General features: G+C 42.8%; 1 protein-coding gene across 1 annotated transcript in view; it reads left to right on the top strand.

Moving 5' to 3' along the window:
* Nucleotides 1-20493, top strand: part of LOC139367219 (protein tyrosine phosphatase receptor type N2) — a 264778-nt gene that overhangs the window by 98113 nt on the left and 146172 nt on the right. The window contains exon 10 of the mRNA XM_071105432.1: nt 12588-12667. Coding sequence (XP_070961533.1) covers nt 12588-12667 — 80 coding nt within the window. The remainder of the gene's footprint in view (nt 1-12587; nt 12668-20493) is intronic.

Below are 20493 nucleotides of genomic sequence, written 5' to 3'. Positions count from 1 at the left end.
GAGTTTGGTAGATAACTTATCCAACTCAATCACCCTAGAGTAGTGGTTTTTCCAGAGGTATATTTACAAAAAAAATTGGGAAGAAAAACACAACTGTTTCATTTGAGATGCATCAAGATTCCTGGCATACCGTTGGCACCAGGGAGAATGTTGGAGTGATTGTGGAAATATAGACCTTTGAGAGAGCAAACAGAGCTCAGTTGAAGGCAATAAAAGAAGCACGTTTCTCTTTGAGAAGGTAAAAGTGAGGAACGTTGCTCACTCAATGCTCATTCAAAGCTGCGTACATGGGTGCGTCCCCTATTCTTTATATAGTGAAGTAGTGCACTATATAGGGACTAGGGGGGCCGTTTGAGATGCAACACATGCGTCCTATGGCGGCTGTGACGGACAGTCTTCTCTCAGACTGGGTTACTATAGGGTGCCAGTGTGATGATAGATCTTCTCCCAGCTCATACAAAGAGGCTGGAATTAACTAGACATCCCAGGCCACACTCAACGGGTGAAAAACGACTTGAGGTGCGTCCCAAATGGCACCCTATTCCCTATGTAGTGCACTACTTTTGAACTGGGCCCAGGGGGTAATTTCACCTGACAATGCCCCTTCACACTTCAAACATCCTAGAATTCTGGCATTTCCCCACAACTACTGCTCTAACACAATGTTTGGTTGTGTCTTATCCACAATTTTTGTATTGGCAGTAGGGCTGGAATAACATTTTTTATTATGATCATTGTGATACTTCTTTTTGCAATACTTTTTTTGACTCAATGTCTTGTGAATTGTAATATTGTAATCAAGAAAAATGTTTTTTTTCCTGGCATTATTTAAAAGACCTACAGTGCATTCGGAAAGTATTCAGACCGCTTGACATTTTTGGCTGTGTGCTTAGAGTCGTTGTCCTGTTGGAAGGTGAACCTTCGCCCCAGTCTGAGTTCCTGAGCACTCTGGAGCAGGTTTCCTCCAATGATTTCTCTGTACTTTGCTCCGTCTCATCTTTCCCTCGATCCAGACTAGTCTCCCAGTCCCTGCCGCTCAAAAACATATCAAAAGCATGATGATGCCACCACCATGCTTCCAACCACCACCAACCTGGTGCCAGGTTTCCTCCACATGTGACGCTTGGCATTGAGGCCAAATAGTTCAATCTTGGTTTCATCAGACCAGAAAATCTTGTTTCTCATGGTCTGAGAGTCTTTAGGTAACTTTTGGCAAACTCCAATCAGGCTGTCATGTACCTTTTACTGAGGAGTGGCTTCTGTCTGGCCACTCTACCATAAAGGCCTGATTGGTGGAGTGCTGCAGAGATGGTTGTACTTCTGGAAGGTTCTCCTATCTCCACAGAGGAACTCTTGAGCTTTGTCAGAGTGACCATCGGGTTCTTGGTCCCTTCTCCCCCTTCTCCCCCGATTGTTCAGTTTGGCCAGGTGGCCAGCTCTAGGAAGAGTCTTGGTGGTTCCAAACTTCTTCCATTTAAGAATGAGGGAGGCCACTGTGTTCTTGGGGACCTTCAATGCTACAGACATGTTTTGGTGCCCTTCCTCAGATCTTTGCCTTGGCACAATACTGACTCAGAGCTCTACGGACAATTCCTTCGACCTCATTGCTTGGTTTTTGCTCTGATATGCATTGTCAACTGTGGGACCTTATATAGACAGGTGTGTCTTTCCAAATCATGTCCAATCAATTGAATTTACCACAAGTGGACTCCAATCAAGTTGTAGAAACATCTCAAGGATGATCATTGGAAACAGGATGTGTAACGGTTCTCCTCTTGTGAAGTAAAGGCGGACCAAAGCGCAGCGTGGTGGTTGTTCATTGTATTTATTGACGACACTATACATGAACAAACTAACGAAAACAAAACAAGAAACGTGAGAACTCAAAACAGCCCTGTCTGGTGCAAACACAAAAACAGGAACAATCACCCACCAAAACACAGTGAAACCCAGGCTACCTAAGTATGATTCTCAATCAGAGACAACTAATGACACCTGCCTCTGATTGAGAACCATACTAGGCCGAAAACATAGAACTGACCCAAAACATAGAAAAACAAACATAGACTGCCCACCCAACTCACGCCCTGACCATACTAAATAAATACAAAAACAAAGGAAATAGAGGTCAGAACGTGACAGTACCCCCCCCCAAAGGTGCGGACTCCGGCCGCAAAACCTTGACCTATAGGGGAGGGTCTGGGTGGGCGTCTGTCCGCGGTGGCGGCTCTGGCGCGGGACGCGGACCCCACTTCGCCATTGTCTTAGTCCGCCGTATTGTCCACCTCCGTGGCTTACTCCCCATGCCCACCCCTCTCAATGACCCCACTGGACAGAGGGGCTGCTCGGGACAGAGGTGAAGCAGCAGCTCGGGACAGAGGGGCAGCTGCTCGGGACAGAGGGGCAGCTGCTCGGGACAGAGGGGCAGCTGCTCGGGACAGAGGGGCAGCTGCTCGGGACAGAGGGGCAGCTGCTCGGGACAGAGGGGCAGCTGCTCGGGACAGAGGGGCTCTAGCGGCCCCTGGCTGACTGGCGGCACTGGCGGCCCCTGGCTGACTGGCGGCCCCTGGCTGACTTGCGGCACTGGCGGCCCCTGGTTGACTGGCGGCGCTGGCGCTGGGCTGACTGGCGGCACTGGCGGCCCCTGGTTGACTGGCGGCACTGGCGGCCCCTGGCTGACGGGCGGCGCTGGCGGCGTTGGGCAGACGGGCGGCGCAGGCGGAGGCGCCGGACAGGCGGGAGGCTCCGGCAGAGGCGCCGGACAGGCGGGAGGCTCCGGCAGAGGCGCCGGACAGGCGGGAGGCTCCGGCAGAGGCGCCGGACAGGCGGGAGGCTCCGGCAGAGGCGCCGGACAGGCGGGAGGCTCCGGCAGAGGCGCCGGACAGGCGGGAGGCTCCGGCAGAGGCGCCGGACAGGCGGGAGACTCCGGCAGAGGCGCCGGACAGGCGGGAGGCTCCGGCAGCGGCGCCGGACAGGCGGGAGGCTCCGGCAGAGGCGCCGGACAGGCGGGAGGCTCCGGCAGCGGCGCCGGACAGACGGGAGACTCCGGCAGAGGCGCCGGACAGGCGGGAGACTCCGACAGCGCTGGAGAGGAGGAAGGCTCTGGTAGCGCCGGAGAGGCGGGAGACTCCGGCAGCGCTGGAGAGGAGGAAGGCTCTGGACGGATGGGCCAGAGAGACAGCCTGGTACGGGGAGCTGCCACCGGAGGGCTGGGGTGTGGAGGTGGTGACGGATAGACCGGGCCGTGCAGGCGCACTGGAGCTCTTGAGCACCGAGCCTGCCCAACCTTACCCGGTTGAATGGTCCCGGTCGCCCTGCCAGTGCGGCGAGGTGGAATAGCCCGCACTGGGCTATGCAGGCGAACCGGGGACACCGTGCGCAAGGCTGGTGCCATGTAAGCCGGCCCAAGGAGACGCACTGGAGACCAGATGCGTAGAGCCGGCTTCATGGCACTTGGCTCGATGCCCACTCTAGCCCGGCCGATACGCGGAGCTGGAATGTACCGCACCGGGCTGTGCACCCGCACTGGGGACACCGTGCGCTCCACAGCATAACACGGTGCCTGCCCGGTCTCTCTAGCCCCCCGGTAACCACAGGAAGTTGGCTCAGGTCTCCTACCTGGCGTAGCCATACTCCCTGTTAGCCCCCCCCCAAGAAATTTTTGGGGCTGACTCCCGGGCTTCCATCCACGACGCCGCGCTGCCTCCTCATACCAGCGCCTCTCCGCTTTCGCCGCCTCCCGTTCTTCCTTGGGGCGGCGATACTCTCCTGGCTGAGCCCAAGGTCCTTTACCGTCTAGTTCGTCCTCCCATGTCCATACCTCCTCGCGCTGCTCCTGCTGCTGCTTTTTCCTTTGCCCATTACCACACCGCTTGGTCCTGTTGTGGTGGGTGATTCTGTAACGGTTCTCCTCTTGTGAAGTAAAGGCGGACCAAAGCGCAGCGTGGTGGTTGTTCATTGTATTTATTGACGACACTATACATGAACAAACTAACGAAAACAAAACAAGAAACGTGAGAACTCAAAACAGCCCTGTCTGGTGCAAACACAAAAACAGGAACAATCACCCACCAAAACACAGTGAAACCCAGGCTACCTAAGTATGATTCTCAATCAGAGACAACTAATGACACCTGCCTCTGATTGAGAACCATACTAGGCCGAAAACATAGAACTGACCCAAAACATAGAAAAACAAACATAGACTGCCCACCCAACTCACGCCCTGACCATACTAAATAAATACAAAAACAAAGGAAATAGAGGTCAGAACGTGACAGGATGCACCTGAGCTCAATGTTGAGTCTCATAGCAAAGGGTCTGAATACTTATGTAAATAAGGTATTTTTGTTTTTATTTGTATACATTTGCAAACATTTCTTAACCTGTTTTCGCTTTGTCATTATAGGGGTATTGTGTGCAGATTGATGAGGGGAAAAAATAATTGAATCCATTTTAGAATAAGGATGTAACATAACAAAATGTGGAAATGTCAAGGGGTCTGAATTAAGTGCGCTGTAAATAACATAGTATACAACAAATCTCCTGACCTGTTTCTAAGATGTAGAAGTATTTGCCTCCATCACACCACCATTAAACCCTATAGATGAACTAGATGTATTTATTTTTGCCCCCTTTTTCTCCCCATTTTCGATCTCATCGCTGCAACTCCCCAAGTGTCATAGCGGGCGAAGGTCGAGTCATGCGTCCTCCGAAACATGACCCGCCAATCCGTGCTTCTTAACACCCGCCTACTTAACCCGGAAGCCAGCCGCACCAATATGTCGGAGGAAACACCGTTCATGCCTGCATGCCCCCGGCCCGCCACAAGGAGTCGCTAGAGCGCGGTGAGCCAAGTAAAGCTGCCTCGTCTAAACTCTCCCCTAACCCGGACGACGCTGGGCCAATTGTGCGCCGCCCTATGGGACTCCCAATCACGGCCGGTTGTGACACAGCCCGGGAACGAACCCGGGTCTGTAGTTATGCTTTTAGCACTGCGATGCAGCGCCTTAGACTGCTGCGTCACTCAGGAGGCCCCCTAGATTGTTTGTTTTTTTACAAATTGCTGTTGGCTTTCTGCCTATTTGTCTCAGAAAATGATTTTTCTCTGGTGTGTATGTAGCCCGGTATGGGGCAATTGCTTCTGCAGACATACACTACCAGTCAAAAATGTTAGAAAACCTACACATTCAAGGGTTTTTCTTTATTTTTAATATTTTCTACATTGTAGAATAATAGTGAAAACATCAAAACTATGAAATAACACATATGGAATTATGTAGTAACCAAAAAAGTTTTAAACAAATCAAAATAGATTTTATGTTTGAGACTCTTCAAATAGCTACCCGTTGCCTTGATGACAGCTTTGCACACTCTTGGCATTCTCTCAACCAGCTTCATGAGGGAGTCACCTGGAATGCATTTCAAATAACAGGTGTGCCTTCTTAAAAGTGAATTTGTGGAATTTCCTTCTTAATGCGTTTGAGCCAATCAGCTGTGTTGTGACAAGGTTAGGGGATATACAGAAGATGGCCCTATTTGGTAAAAGACCAAGTCCATATGTTATGGCAAGAACAGCTCAAATATGCAAAGAGAAACGACAATCCTTCATTACGTTAAATATTCCGTATTCACTGACCTTCATGTCTTAAAGAACTTTGAACGTTTCTTCAAGTGCAGTCGCAAAAACATCAAGCACTGTGATGAAACTGGCTCTCTTAACTCTTGGAACTACCGCTCCCGGATCCGGGAGAATTGTCATTAACTGACACTAATTAGCATAACGCAACGGACAAAAAATATTACTAGAAAATATTCATATTCATGAAATCACAGGTGAAATATATTGAAACACAGCTTAGCCTTTTGGTAATCACCCTGTCATCTCAGATTTTGAAATTATGCTTTACAGCCAAAGCAAAACAAGCATTTGTGTAAGTTTATCGATAGCGTAGCATAGCATTATGCCTAGCTAGCAGCAGGCAGCTTGGTCACAAATCAGAAAAGCAATCAAATGAAATCGTTTACCTTTGAGCTGCGGATGTTTTCACTCACGAGACTCACAGTTAGATAGCAAATGTTCCTTTTTTCCATAAAGATTATTTTTGTAGCCAAAATAGCTCCGTTTGTTCTTCACGTTTGGCTGAGAAATCGACCGGAAATTGCAGTCACGACAACGCCGAAAAATATTCCAAATTCGATCCATAATATCGACAGAAACATGGCAAACATTTTTTATAATCAATCTTCAAGGTGTTTTTCAAATATCTATTCGATAATATATCAACCGGGTCAGTTGGCTTCTTAGTAGGAGCGAGAGAAACAATGGCCGCATTTGTCTATTACGCACAAATCCCTCTGAGAGCCACCAGGTGACCACTTACGCAATGTTGTCGCTCACGCTCATTTTTCAAAATAAAAGCCTGAAACTATGTCTTGTGACACTAGACACATTAGGGAAGCCATAGAAAAAGGAATATGGTTGCTATCCCTTTCACTGCTCAATAGGGACGCATAGGAACGCAGAGGTTTCTAAATAAGAGTCACTTCCTGATTGGATTTTTCTCAGGCTTTCGCCTGCAATATCAGTTCTGTAATGCTCACAGACAATATTTTGACAGTTTTGGAAACTTTAGAGTGTTATCTATCCTAAGCTGTCAAAACTGAAATTGTAACCAGCTTTGTTTGTATGGCTTGTTTAAGAAAGGGCAATACTTTAAACAAAATGTCATTTTCAATTAGATGGAAATGAGAAATCTGTATGAAGGCAAAAAGGCAATTTTTGAGCAAAGGATGACCCTTTCTTAATAATCTACTGGAGATCCATTTTGGATTTAAGTATAATTTATGTATGAGTGAAGCTTTTAGTGAGAGGTTTAAAGCTTTAATATTTAATCATTTTAGCCCCCCAAACTCATATTCATTATATAAATAGGTAAGTTTAATTTTGTCTGGCTTAGCATTCCAAATAAAATGAAATCTTTTTTGCTCATATGATTTTAAAAAACGAGTTATCTGGAGTGAGCAGTGCCATTAGTAAGTAATTAAACTGTGATAGGACCAAAAAGTTATTCAATGTGATTTTTCCATAAATAGACAAGAGTCTCCATGGTTGCAGAATCTTATCAATTTTGGCAACCTTCTATTGAAATGAATTGTGGTAAGTTCATTTATATTTTTTGAGCTGTGAATACCAAGTATGTCTACTACACCCTAAGCCCAACTACAAGGTAGTGTAAACACTGTTTTTCTTTTTACGATCCAGTATGTAATATGGTACACGTGTCATAATTAGGTTTTAATCCCGAGAGGCCAGAAAAGTGATCAAGATCTTCAATTAGACTGTTCAGGGATCCAGATTGCGGACTTAGAAAAAAAACTAGAGTCATCAGCATACATTGACACTTTTTTGTTTTTATCCCCTGTATTTCTAAACACTTGATGTTCTTGTTTTAATAGCTAGCATTTCAATGGCCATAATAAATAGATATGGAGACAACGGACAGCCTTGTTTTACTCCTCTTTAAAAGCTCACTACTTTCTGAGTGGTAAACATTATTTACTATTTTACATCTGGGGTTGCTGTACATAACTTTAACCCAATTGTATAAGAGATTCAACAAAATTAAAGTAATCCACGCATTTATTTATAAATTCTGGCCGTACTTTATCAAACACCTTTTCAAAATCTGCTATGAAGACCAGGCCTGGTATCTTTGTTTCATAATGTTCAATTGTTGCAAGTAATTGTTGTATTTTATCTCCAATATATTATCCATGTAAAAAACCTGTCTGATCAAGGTGAACAATATTTGTTAAAACCTTTTTTTATTCTATGTGCCCTGCATTTCACCTGGATTTTCACATCACAACATTGAAGTTGTGACTGAAAAGATTTTATTGCCTCAAAGTTCCTCTTCTGTAAGTTGGCCTTCACACAGGTCTTTCTGTAAATGTGTTATTTTTACATTATTATTATTATTAGGAAAGAAATCCTTATAGTTAACATCATTCAGTGGATATTCAGGAGACTGAAAATAAAACATACACTTAAAATAATTTGTTTCCTCTTTCAAAATATAATTTGGTGAATCATGGATAACTCCATTTCTGTAAATTATTTTTGGTAGATTTTCTATGTTGAAGATTCAAGAAAAAAAGTTGTTCATAATTTTCCATCCAATTTGCTTAATTTTTGTAATACATTACACCTAATCGTTCTTGAATAAGTACCTCCAATTCTTTTTGTTTTTCCTCTAACCTATTTTGTGCCGCTATACTACAGTTTCCATTACCATCTACCTGCGCTGTTACTTCCTCTATTTCCTTTATTAGTCTAATCTTTTTTTGACCTAAACTGTTTTTGTTTTAATGATGAGTGTTGTATTGAAAGTACATTTGAAAGTGTCCCATGCAATAAGGGGAACTGCTGTACCTATGCTGTACAAGAAAGAAATTATGAATTATTTTGTCTTAGTTGAGAACAAATTGTCATCCAATAGGCTTGGATTAAATTTCCAAAATCCCTGTCCAAGTAGAAATTTTGTAAGAGTTAAATGGAGGCCAATTAGATGGTGGTCTGAACCCATTCGGTCTCCTATTAATACTTTTTTCTACTTTTGATGCCAGCAAGAATGAGACCAGGAAGTAATCAAGACTGCTAGCTTGATTAAGCCGCCTCCAAGTTTATCTCACTAGGCCAGGGTTTTTCACCCTCTATATATCCACTAGTTCTAATGTATCCATGATCTTTGTGCTTGAGGGTGATCGTTTGTAGAGTGATTTCCTGTATGATCCATTAAGGTACTTAAAACCGTATTATAATCTCCCACCATAATAATAGATTATTTCGTTGCTTGTGAGCTCAACAGATTATTATATATATTTTCGAAAAAGTGTGGATCATCGTTATTTGGCCCATATAGATTCATTAGCCAGATCTGTTTTTGGTCCAATAGCATATTTAAAATAATCCATCTTCCTTGAGGATCTGTTTGCACAGCTTGCACAATCGGATCAACATTTGTATTAATTAGTCAAATCACCCCTTTTGAGTTTCTTTGCCCGTGACAAAAATATATTTCTCCCTCCCAGTCCTTTTTCCACCCAATCTCATCTATATTTGTAGAATGAGTTTCCTGTAAACAATATATATTATATTTGTTCTATTTTAGCCATGTAAAAATGTATATTTTTAGATCTGCTAAGCCATTCCAATTATAACTTTCTATATTTATTTCCCCACTTACCATAATGATACTTACCACAACCAATGTTTGTAAACTTACCATTAAAAAGCACCATGATGATTAAGTGTCCATATAGCTGTACCATAATAATATGCACTGTTAAGCTGCAACTTTGTAAACCTCCAATTGTCTTAATATTCTGCCCACTAAAAACTCCCACCATATTTAGGTCTGTTGCTACTAAGACCATCAGACCATCTCCCTGATGCGTCCTAAGGCAAACCCTTGGCCGCCAATTGGTGTTGGCCAGAAGGAAATATGGGCAGTCCCATGATAACAACATAAATATCTATGAGGATGCTTAAGAGAACTAACCAAATAACATGGAAAACAGTAAAAAAAAAAATATATATAAGAAAATAGTAACAATATCAGATAATATTAATAGAAATAATAACAGCACAATCTTAAAAATGCCTGCTCATATATTTAGAAAGTCCTAGCAAGGCTGTAAGCATGTCAACCCAGCCTGCTCAGTTCATTTTATTCCATTTTTTTATTTGTATTTAATGAAGAGAAAACAACCTAAATATATCTCAAGACCAGTCCTTTTTTTATGACCATTAAATGCAAGACATATTTCATGTAGTCCTCATTATATCCTGTTCTATTTCGACAAAAGAAGGAAAATGGAGCATAGATTCTAACGGCCGCTAATGACCGCAAGTAAAATGTGTCTTAGGCATATCCTGTTTATATATTTATATATATTATCACATTATATAACAGTATTCCTGTTATATCGTGCCACGGCCGTGCCAGAGCCGACCGCAAGCCAAACACCCAGGCCTATATCATTAGGATCAATAATATAAAAGGTAACATAGATAGCTTATATAGAAATATATAATGTACCTTTCTCTCGCTTAGAGAAGTGCTTCCATAAGCCAATTATTGTATTAGTTTTACCGTTAACTTGAATCACTTTATCCCAGTGTTAACCAGCCTGCCACACACTAGAGACAACAACCCTCTTGACAATACCTAATCCATCCATTTGCCAGTGTGTATCGGAAGAATAATCATCATTTACATTTTTTATATTGAGATGGATTTATTTTTACGTGAAAGGTAATAACACCAATTATTTTAGGATTGCATAGGCCTATTCCTATAGAGAACCTAGGCAGGTTTTTAATGATATAATCCTTTATCCTAGCCCTAACAATAAATCTATGAATATTTATTCAGTTTTATCTTAAAAGCTAATCGTTCCGTTTCACATCGGCAAACAAGGGCCGCACCATATAACAGCTTTTAGGTCATAATATACCCAACCTCTACAATTTAAGCATTATCATATTTAAACAAAACAAAAAACTACCTTGGTATTGCCAATGTACAATCGTCAAATGAAATACATAAAAAATCACATGTATCAGGGACTACTTCAAAAGGAGGTAGCTATCACTCACAGCCACGTTGTAATCTTCGAGTCCTTGAACATTCGGTTGTTTACTTACAATGTTTCGACCAGGAAGTACATTGTTTATTCAGATTGCCTGCTGCAGTTGTTTGAGAGATGTCCAGTTTGCAGCCGAACCTGCAACATAGAGAAGACCAGCAAGGGGACCCTCAGCATCACGCAGACATGACTTCGCCGTGAGCATTCCTATACATGGAACAGGGAGGACACTTGAATTAGGTTGGTGACATTTGACCTGTTCAAAGGTCAAAACAGTTTAGAGTTTTGTCCCAATTCACCTTCACAACCTAGCCTGGTGGAACCAGCCTGATCACTGCGTTTACCATTCTATTCACTTCACATATGATGTCTGAAGTGAAATTGAAAGGTGAATGCAGCGATCAGGTTGGTTCCACTACGCTAATCATGACCACCATTGATAATGTAATCAGTGCTCCGTGTTTGTGTGTGGCAGACCAGTGTCTTTGAGGGGTCAGGAACTTATCTACGCTGCCATGCCCATCAATGGGGCGCTGGCAAAGACCTCACCTCTTTGCCTGCTCACCAACGGTCGTCGATGGGGTTGCCCAGAATTAGGTAGGTTTAGTCTGACCTCTTCAAACTTCAACATAGTATATTTTTGTTTGTCAAATATCACCTATCCTAACTGCCGTTGGTAATAGAACCGCGACTGTGTATGTGTTCACAGATGCATCTATGGAACAAGCACTTGGAGACTTGCAAGATGATGTGAGTCCCGAATGACAGACGGGCTTGATACTGATGTCTCTAAATGGAGAGAGATCTTGCACTCCGCATTAAAATTGTACTTGACACAACTTTTACTTATATTGTCTTTTTCTCTTAATTAATGAATTGAGGGAGAAACCCTGTTTATTCCGCACCAGGATCAACTCCCGTTGAATACGGGACACCACAAAGGAAGGTATGATCGCCCCGACATGTTTTCCAAGGTAGCCCCATTACCACCAGGCAATGCCGATGGGCGCAGTATCTGTATCAGCTGGGAAGGATGATGAAAGGTGTACATTGTTATATTAGCAGAACACTGCTTCTATGGTATTATGTAAAGGGTTGTTTATTCTACATTGACCTGTTAATACATTTAAAAGTGATCAAAACACTTAGTTTACAATATCTACATAAATTCTGAAATTGCATTCTTCTCACATTACTCTGTAGGCTACTGACCTATTCAAAGCTTCCTCCGGCATCTTACCATACATTTGCCTGTAGTTATTGAACTCAACCTGCAGGAGGTTTGAATGTTGTCATTGAGTGGGGGGAAACAGCTGCAGGCAAGGTTCTGACAGATGGGTGTGTCTTGGTGGTGACAAGGACACACCCAAGAAATACACACATCAAACCACACACCCAAGCCAACTCACGTTTGGCTTCTGTCATGGCCGCCAGCATTTCTTTAGGAGCAAGCCAAAAAACGAGGCCAAATCAGCAGTTTCTCTACTCTATAAGATGTGGCCATCTATTGATTTTATGTTACTAAACGATCACAGTAGTAATTCTTCAACGAGTCTGTTACTGCGGTTTGTGTTTTGAGCACATACCCCCTAAAAGGTCTGTTCCTGGCCCTGGACAGACGGGTAGCCAGAGATGAAAAGCAAACAAGGTTCTCAGCTGCAATACGGGGCCACAGTTCCATGTTTTTGGTGTTTTGTTCAAATTCAAACAAAGAGAGAAAACAACCCCCCCCCCCTTCCATTGTCTGTGTCCATGTCCGCTATGAAAGGTGCGAGTTGATTTTGAAGCTCGCTGGTCGCCGAAGCTCTCAGGGAGTCATTCTGTCTTTCTCGACTCGTCCCTATTCCTCTCTTTCTACCCCGGACTGCGGTTCACTTGAAGGGTATTGAGTTTGGGGTGTTGCTCATTTTGTCTCTTTTTCTTCTGTCTTCCAGAGTGCTGGGTCCAGCTGTAACCTTCAGGGTGGGCACCAACCCTCACAATGTTAGCACTGCAGATGTGGCTCACGTTGCAGGTAGGACCATTCTCACAGTTACACCAACCCATATCCCCCAAGATCCACCCACCATTATCATGACCGATCATCATCATTTATTGAATAATGTGTCCCCAAACAAAGGGGGGGTAGGCCCACATTTTTTTTCCCTTAACTGACTAGTTAAATAAAGGTAAAATAAAATTAAAAAAATTCACACACATGCGCATGTACACTGACAGTCACACAGCACACACACACAATGAGACACACAGGGTTTGTGTGCTCTACCCATGCAGCACACAAACCCACACAGCAAGAAGAAATGATTAGCTACATTTCTAACTCAGCACATTTAAATAGAAAGAACCACATCGTGCCAATGACCTCCATTGTACTGGATTTAATTTCCACCACCTACACACCATTTTGTTATGTTCTCTCTGTTTGAGTACATGAGAGTCTCAGATCCACCGCGCTTGATAGGGGGGGTTTCACAGTGTCCTTCTAGTCCGGACAAGCCCATGTCTATAAGATTATTAACATGGTGTAATGACCAATGAGGATCATTTTCACACAGGATAACAAGCTGGACACACTGCTGTTCCTACTGAGATACATAGCCTGCATCCCAAATGGCAGCCGATTCCCTATTTAATGCCCTACTTTTGACCAGGGCCCATAGGCTTAGTATTAGGGCTCTAGTCAAAAGTAGTGCACTATATAGGGCGTAGGGTGCCATTTGGGACGGAGAGTGTGACTCTCAGACAAGCTAGTCTTCGTATAGCCAGATGTGGTCTGATAGAAAGGTGTCATGGCGAGAGAGAGAAAAATAGGATTTGATATTTCCAGTATGCACCGCTCCTGCACCGCACCACAACACAACGCTGGCATTGTCTGAACTTGGGACAACACGGGAGGGTGTCGCCCTTGCTTCGATTGGAATTGACTTTGCGAAGCAGAGAGCAACAGTCCAACAGTCAATAACACCGGGGTTGGAACAACAACAGTAACAACACTAGCACAAGCCTCATGGAGCCTTTTTTTATTGGCTGAAATGTGCTGTTGTTCCATTGAGAGGAATTTGGCACCACTCTCCTCCTGTTGTATTATAGGGTGGTATATGGGGGTTTGTTTCTGTCCTATCCATTTACAGAGATGCTACAACAACAACACTACACTCTTAGGGGAAAAAAAGGTGTTAAGTAGAACCATACAGGCTTCTTCGGTTTGTCCCCATAGCGAAACCCTTTTTGGTGCTAGGTAGAACCCTTTGCAGAGGGTTCTATCTAGAACCCTCTATGTAGGGTTCTTCAAAGAACCCCCTGTATATGGTTCTACCTAAAATCCTCTATGAAGGGATCTACCAAGAACCATTTCATCCTCTAAATGGTCTTCCTAGAACCATGAAGGGAACCTATGAAGGGTTCTACTGGGAACTCTTTTTTTTTTTATATCTTTGGAGGGTTCTTCCTATGAACAGTTCCACCAGCCTTATTAGCCTTTCAAATGTCATTATTTATGACAATACATTACATATAAACTCAGCAAAAAAAGAAACATCCCTTTTCAGAACCCTGTCTTTCAAAGATAATTTGTAAAAATCCAGATAACTTCACAGATCTTCATTGTAAAGGGTTTTAACACTGTTTCCCATGCTTGTTCAATGAACCATAAACAATTAATGAACATGCACCCGTGGAACGGTCATTAAGACACTAACAGCTTACAGACGGTAGGCAATTAAAGGTCATAGTTATGAAAACTTAGGACACTAAAGAGGCCTTTCTACTGACTCTGAAAAACACAAAAAGAAAGATGCCCAGGGCCCCTGCTCATCTGTGTGAACATGCCTTAGTCATGCTGCAAGGAGGCATGAAGACTGCAGATGTGGCCAGGGCAATACATTGCAATGTCCGTACTGTGAGACGCCTAAGACAGCACTACAGGGAGACAGGACGGACAGCTGATCGTCCTCGCAGTGGCAGACCATGTAGAACAACACCTGCACAGGATCAGTACATCCGAACATCACATCTGCGGGACAGGTACAGGATGGCAACAACAACTGCTCGAGTTACACTAGGAACGCACAATCCCTCCATCAGTGCTCAGACTGTCTACAATAGGCTGAGAGAGGCTGGACTGAGGGCTTGTAGGCCTGTTGTAAAGCAGTTCCTCACGAGACATCACCGGCAACCACGTTGCTGGACCAGACAGGTCTGCCAAAAAGTGCTCTTCACTGACGAGTCGCGGTTTTGTCTCACCAGGGGTGATGGTCGGACCTCATCGGACTGAACTTTTTGTCATTTCAGGCAATCTCAGCGCTGTGCGTTACAGGGAAGACATCCTCCTCCCTGTGGTACCCTCCCTGTGGTACCCTTCCTGCAGGCTCATCCTGACATGACTCTCCAGCATGACAATGCCACCAGCCATACTGCTCGTTCTGTGCGTGATTTCCTGCAAGATAGGAATGTCAGTGTTCTGCCACGGCCAGCGAAGAGCTCGGATCTCAATCCCATTGAGCACGTCTGGGACCTGTTGGATCGGAGGGTGAGGGCTAGGGCCATTCCCCCCAGAAATGTTCGGGAATTTGCCTTGGTGGAAAAGTGGGGTAAGATCTCACAGCAAGAACTGGCAAATCTGGTGCAGTCCATGAGGAGGAGATGCACTGCAGTACTTAATGTAGCTGGTGGCCACACCAGATACTGACTGTTACTTTTGATTTTGTACCCCCCCTCGTTCAGGGACACATTCTTCAATTTCTGTTAGTCACATGTCTGTGGAACTTGTTCAGTTTGTCTCAGTTGTTGAATCTTGTTATGTTCATACAAATATTTACACGTTAAGTTTGCTGAAAATAAACGCAGTTGACAGTGAGAGGACATTTCTTTTTTTGCTGGGTTTATATGGGCCTAGTTATACCCTAACACAGTGGTGTTATGAATCTCCTGGTTTACAGGCCACATTATGCTGGCTTGCAAGTGAATTGTAATACGTAGTTAGGCTATCGAACAAGTGGAACTTTTAATCACCTGCAACCTGCATTAAGAATGACTGGCAGTGTATGGAAGGTTAAATACTGAGACTACCTCAATCATCTAAACTGAAACAACCATCTCAACAACGGGTGAAATAAATCCATTTACTAACAGATTGGATTAGTTTAGAAAACTGTATATTATTTATATTTGTGTAGCATAAAATGAATCAACCAATCAATGCAAAAAACACAGATATTACAATAAAACACACATCTCACTGCAAAAGAGCATGCTGGGAAATATTATATATGGTTGTATGTAGAATCCTTCTTGCCTTCCAAAGAATCATCAAAGAGCCCGTTCTTCCAAAAACGGTTCCTATGATATTAAAGGTTCTCGGTAGAACCCTTTGCTTTACAAAGAACCCTTGTCTTCCAGAAAGGGTCCTTCTGATCATAAGAGTCATTGGTAGAACCCTATCCCTCCACAAAGAACCCCTTTGGAACCCTTTTTTTCTAAGTGTGTATGAAATAGGTAGAAAGGGTTTTGGGGCTTGGGGTGTGATGTGATATGATTTGAGACATAAAGATGGCTGGAAGATAATGAAAATGTGTTTGGAATGGTTGGTGTTACATGGGTTTTGAAGCTGGGATTGTGCAAGCACAACAGTTATTCCATGGTTCTAGTGCTGTGGACCCCTATGGGTACATCCATTGGTACTAGGTTGAGATACTTTCTTTGTGTGTGTGTACGTGCCTGAATGCTTGTGCCTACATGCCTGTGTGTGTGTTTCTGTGTGCGTGCTCATGCGTGCGTCTGTCTATGTGGAGTGATTTGAGTGTTGATTAGGCACCGTGGTGGGAGACCTAATGACTGCAGCGAAATGCCAGACCAAATGTTAAGTCAACATTATCAGCAGCCTGACTGCTATTGATGAATTATGAATCCAGCTGACCAGAATACCAATGACTGACCGAGATTTGCCTGTCAGGAAGAATACTTAGATATCCCCCTTACAAGGTTTCAGTTGGGAAATGAATAGGGCATGTATACATGTAGATTTACAGGAAAGCCGTAGATTTACAGGAAAGCCGTAGATTTACAGGAAAGCCGTAGATTTTCAGGAAATCCATAGATTTACAGGAAAGCAATAGATTTACAGAGAAATCTATTACAATGTTTACACATTTACCATAATATACAGTAGTATAAAGTTGTGTATAAAGATTCATATACGTAGAATAAGAAACATTCAGTTTGTATACGGAAGTCAAACACATAACTATTACCCTGCATTATTATAATTTGTTTTCCTGAGTGTTTTACAACTATAAAACACTCAAAGATCAAGGACAACTGCGGTACAGTGACCAATGTGATATGATAATTTTTCATGATTTCAAAGCCATCTCTTGCCGGTACTTCAGAAACAAAATGAAGATTCTCTGGGTTGAATGTGAAACAGAAACTGAATAACACTCTGCCTCCTGGGTAATCCTGGGTTACATTTGACCTCTGTTTGCCAGTGCATGAACAACATGGCCGCCCGATGAACTCGTCGGGCACACACACACACACACACACACACTCGTCAAACCCTTGGGCTCATTGTGTGTTGACCATTGACTGGTTTCCAGGTTTGTGGAAAATAAATGGAGGAATTGTAAGGTGTTTCTTTAGTTTAGCTCTATAGTGAGTATTTTTCTTGAAAAAGCATTCTGTTGACAATAAAGCAATTTTGGTGGAAATGGTCAGAACAAGAACACAATGATTAGGATTGGAGAATTAGGCCTGTGTCAATGATAGCTCAATTTGAATGAATACATTTTTCCTATGTCTTTGTGAAAATCTTAAACTTGCAACTGGGGCCCTATTCATTCAAAAACATTTCTCCGTCTACTTGTTATGACATTTACATTGAGTAAGGTTTATCAGTACAACGTACACTCCCTATGCAGCCATGATAAAGTGTTACATTTAACATGTGAGTGAAGATGTCTGGGAGTTGTTTTGATATGTGTCTACTAGATCTGTTTTGATATGTGGGTCGTTCCACGAAATGGATGCCTTTTGCGCCCGGAATAATTCCTCATTTCATGAACACCATGTGGCCCCATGCTCTACACCACATTAGGAGTAATGGCCGATGATCACCTGGAACCTCAACTCTGTTAGAGGGCCAACGTCAACTTTATTAGTTTGATATTATATGTGAGTTTATTTGTACAAAGGATATTTGATCAATGAGAACATTTTGGATTTATCTCAAACATGCTTTTATACAGAACAAAACATAGAAAACCAATATGCAACAATTTCAATGATTTTACTGAGTTACAGTTCATAGAAGGACATCAGTCAATTAAAATAAATTCATTAGGCCCTAATCTATGGATTGCACATGACTGAGCAGGGGTGCAGATATGGGTGGGCCTGGAAGGGCTTAACTCACCCACTTGGGAGCCAGGCCCAGTCAATCCGAATGAGTTTTTCCCCACAAAAGTGCTTTATTACTGACAGAAATGCTCCTCAGTTTCATCAGCTGTCCGGGTGGCTGGTCTCAGACGATTCAGCAGGTGAAGAAACCGGATGTGAAGGTCCTGGGCTGGCGTGGTTACACGTGGTCTGCGGTTGTGAGGCCCGTTGGGCGGCTTATGGTAGAGAAATGAACATTCAATGGTGGACACTCGCCTTCAAAACTTGAGACATCTGTGGCATTGTGTTGTGTGACAAAACTGCACATTTTAGAGTGGCCTTTTATTGTCCCCAGCACAAGGTGCACCTGTTTAACGATCATGCTGTTTAATCAACTTCTTGATATGCCACACCTGTCAGGTGGATGGATTATCTTGGCAAAGGATAAATTATCACTAACAGAGATGTAAAAAAAAATTGAGAGAAATAAGCTTTTTGTGCGTATAGAAGATTTCTGGGAACTTTTATTTCAGTTCATGAAACATGGGGCCAACACTTTACATGTTGCATTTATATTTTGTTCTGTATAAATATTAGTTAGGCAGTTAAATAAGTGTCCGTAACAGGGTTGACACACAGTGTGGTACAGGTGCAGATAAAATGCTCTTAGTTCATAGGATTGTAATGCCTGAGATGGGAAAAGGTGTTTTTCCGTAGTCTAAAAATACCCTCCATCCAATTGAATGTTGAAAGGAGAGATATTTTAAAGTTAAATATTTTACATTTCTTAAGTTTGCATTCCAAAAGGCACCCATTTTGTGGAATGACCCATATTTCATAGAAAAGCCATAGGGAGAGAAAGGTCCCATTGAAAATCCTTCTTATAGGGAGAGATCCCATTGAAAAGCATGGGGTGCATCCCAAATGGCACCCTATTCCCTATATAGTGCACTACTAGTAGACAGATATTTATAAAAAAAACACCCAAACATCTTCACTCATATGTAAGATGTTAGTAGTGCACTAGAAAGGGATTATGGTTCCATTTGGGATGCGCATGGACAGTATAAAGAGGAGATTTGATACCTCAATGAAAGCATTGCCATCTTTTGGCTGTGGGTTGTTACGGGTAGAATAAGAAGTGAAAATCATGATGGGAGGTCTCACTGTATTAGTGAAGGTAGGAGCTACTAGGAGCTCTTGTGTTTTGCTCAACTGGAAAGCTGGCGGACAATGACCTGTGCTCACTAAACCCCCGCACAGCTAGAAAACAAAAGAGAAGGCGGCTGCTTTATAATAAAAGAAACTAGGCTAGTGTGTGTGTTTGTGTGTGAGTGAGAATCATTTGCAAGGGAAATTATTTATTCAAGTTTTGATGAAGAGCTGACCAAGCTGTAAAAAAACAATGTTGCAATTTGTCATTAAAGACACTCTTGCTTTTTGCTCCTTCGTTCTCTCTCTCTCTCTCACTCTCATAGAATGAGGTTCTGAATGTGGTGAAAAGCAGTGTGCTTCAGACTGATCTGCAAACATGTAAATCACCTTCACATGGGAAATTGGTTCTGTCAAAATTTGTTACGCTCACTACTAACCAACGTTTCTTTAGCCATGAGAAATGTAATCCCTCTCTCATTTTCTCCTTCTGTTTTTTCCTCTGTGTACAGTAACCGGGTAGGTGGAAACAAGCATTGGTTGTTTTGTGTTTCCTTAGAGCAATTGCTCTATGTGGACCAATATCATTCATACAGCGTTATACACATTTACATGCCTTTCTGAAACATCCCAAAATTCATGTTTTTTTCAGGGGGTTTTGGGGGATTTATATTGTGAAGAAAATGCCTCCCTTTATAGGAAAAAACACATGATTTTACATGGAAGAATTTTCATGTGACATTTTCACGTGAAATGTCATATGTGAAATCATGTGAAAACGTGCTTTTGGAACACTTTACATGTGGTCACATGTTTTCACATGTGTAGTTTCATGTTATCATATGTTGCTTTACATGTTGTCACATGTTATTAAATTAATTTCACATTGGATCACGTGATCACTTGAAGTCATTTGAAATGAATGTGTTTTTTTCCCCCCTGCGCTGTTAGGAGGCAATTTGTATTATCTTCCATCTTCTTGAACAGATTTATTTCGGTATATCATTAGATATGCAATTATGATGCTAATGTGATATTACTTCATCTTTACAAAACATCTGTCATGCTATCATTAAGAGGAAACACGCCATGCAATCTGAAAGTCGTTCGTACATTTTGGCTGGACAAACTGCTTCACTGTATTCTATTGGCAAACGTAACAACGCGACCTCTTCTTGACAGTAACATCACGTATGAGTATGATGGCCTGTTATTTTCTTTAAGGTATGTGTTTCTGGTGAAGTAAACAGTACTTGTGCTGAGTCTTCCGACCAGTAACATATCAAAATGCCCCCTTTTATGAAGCTTAGACAG

This window comes from Oncorhynchus clarkii, chromosome 15, assembly GCF_045791955.1.
Source record: "Oncorhynchus clarkii lewisi isolate Uvic-CL-2024 chromosome 15, UVic_Ocla_1.0, whole genome shotgun sequence".
NCBI lineage: Eukaryota > Metazoa > Chordata > Actinopteri > Salmoniformes > Salmonidae > Oncorhynchus > Oncorhynchus clarkii.
Note: the sequence above shows the minus strand (reverse complement) of the source record. Positions and strands in the feature narration are given on the sequence as shown.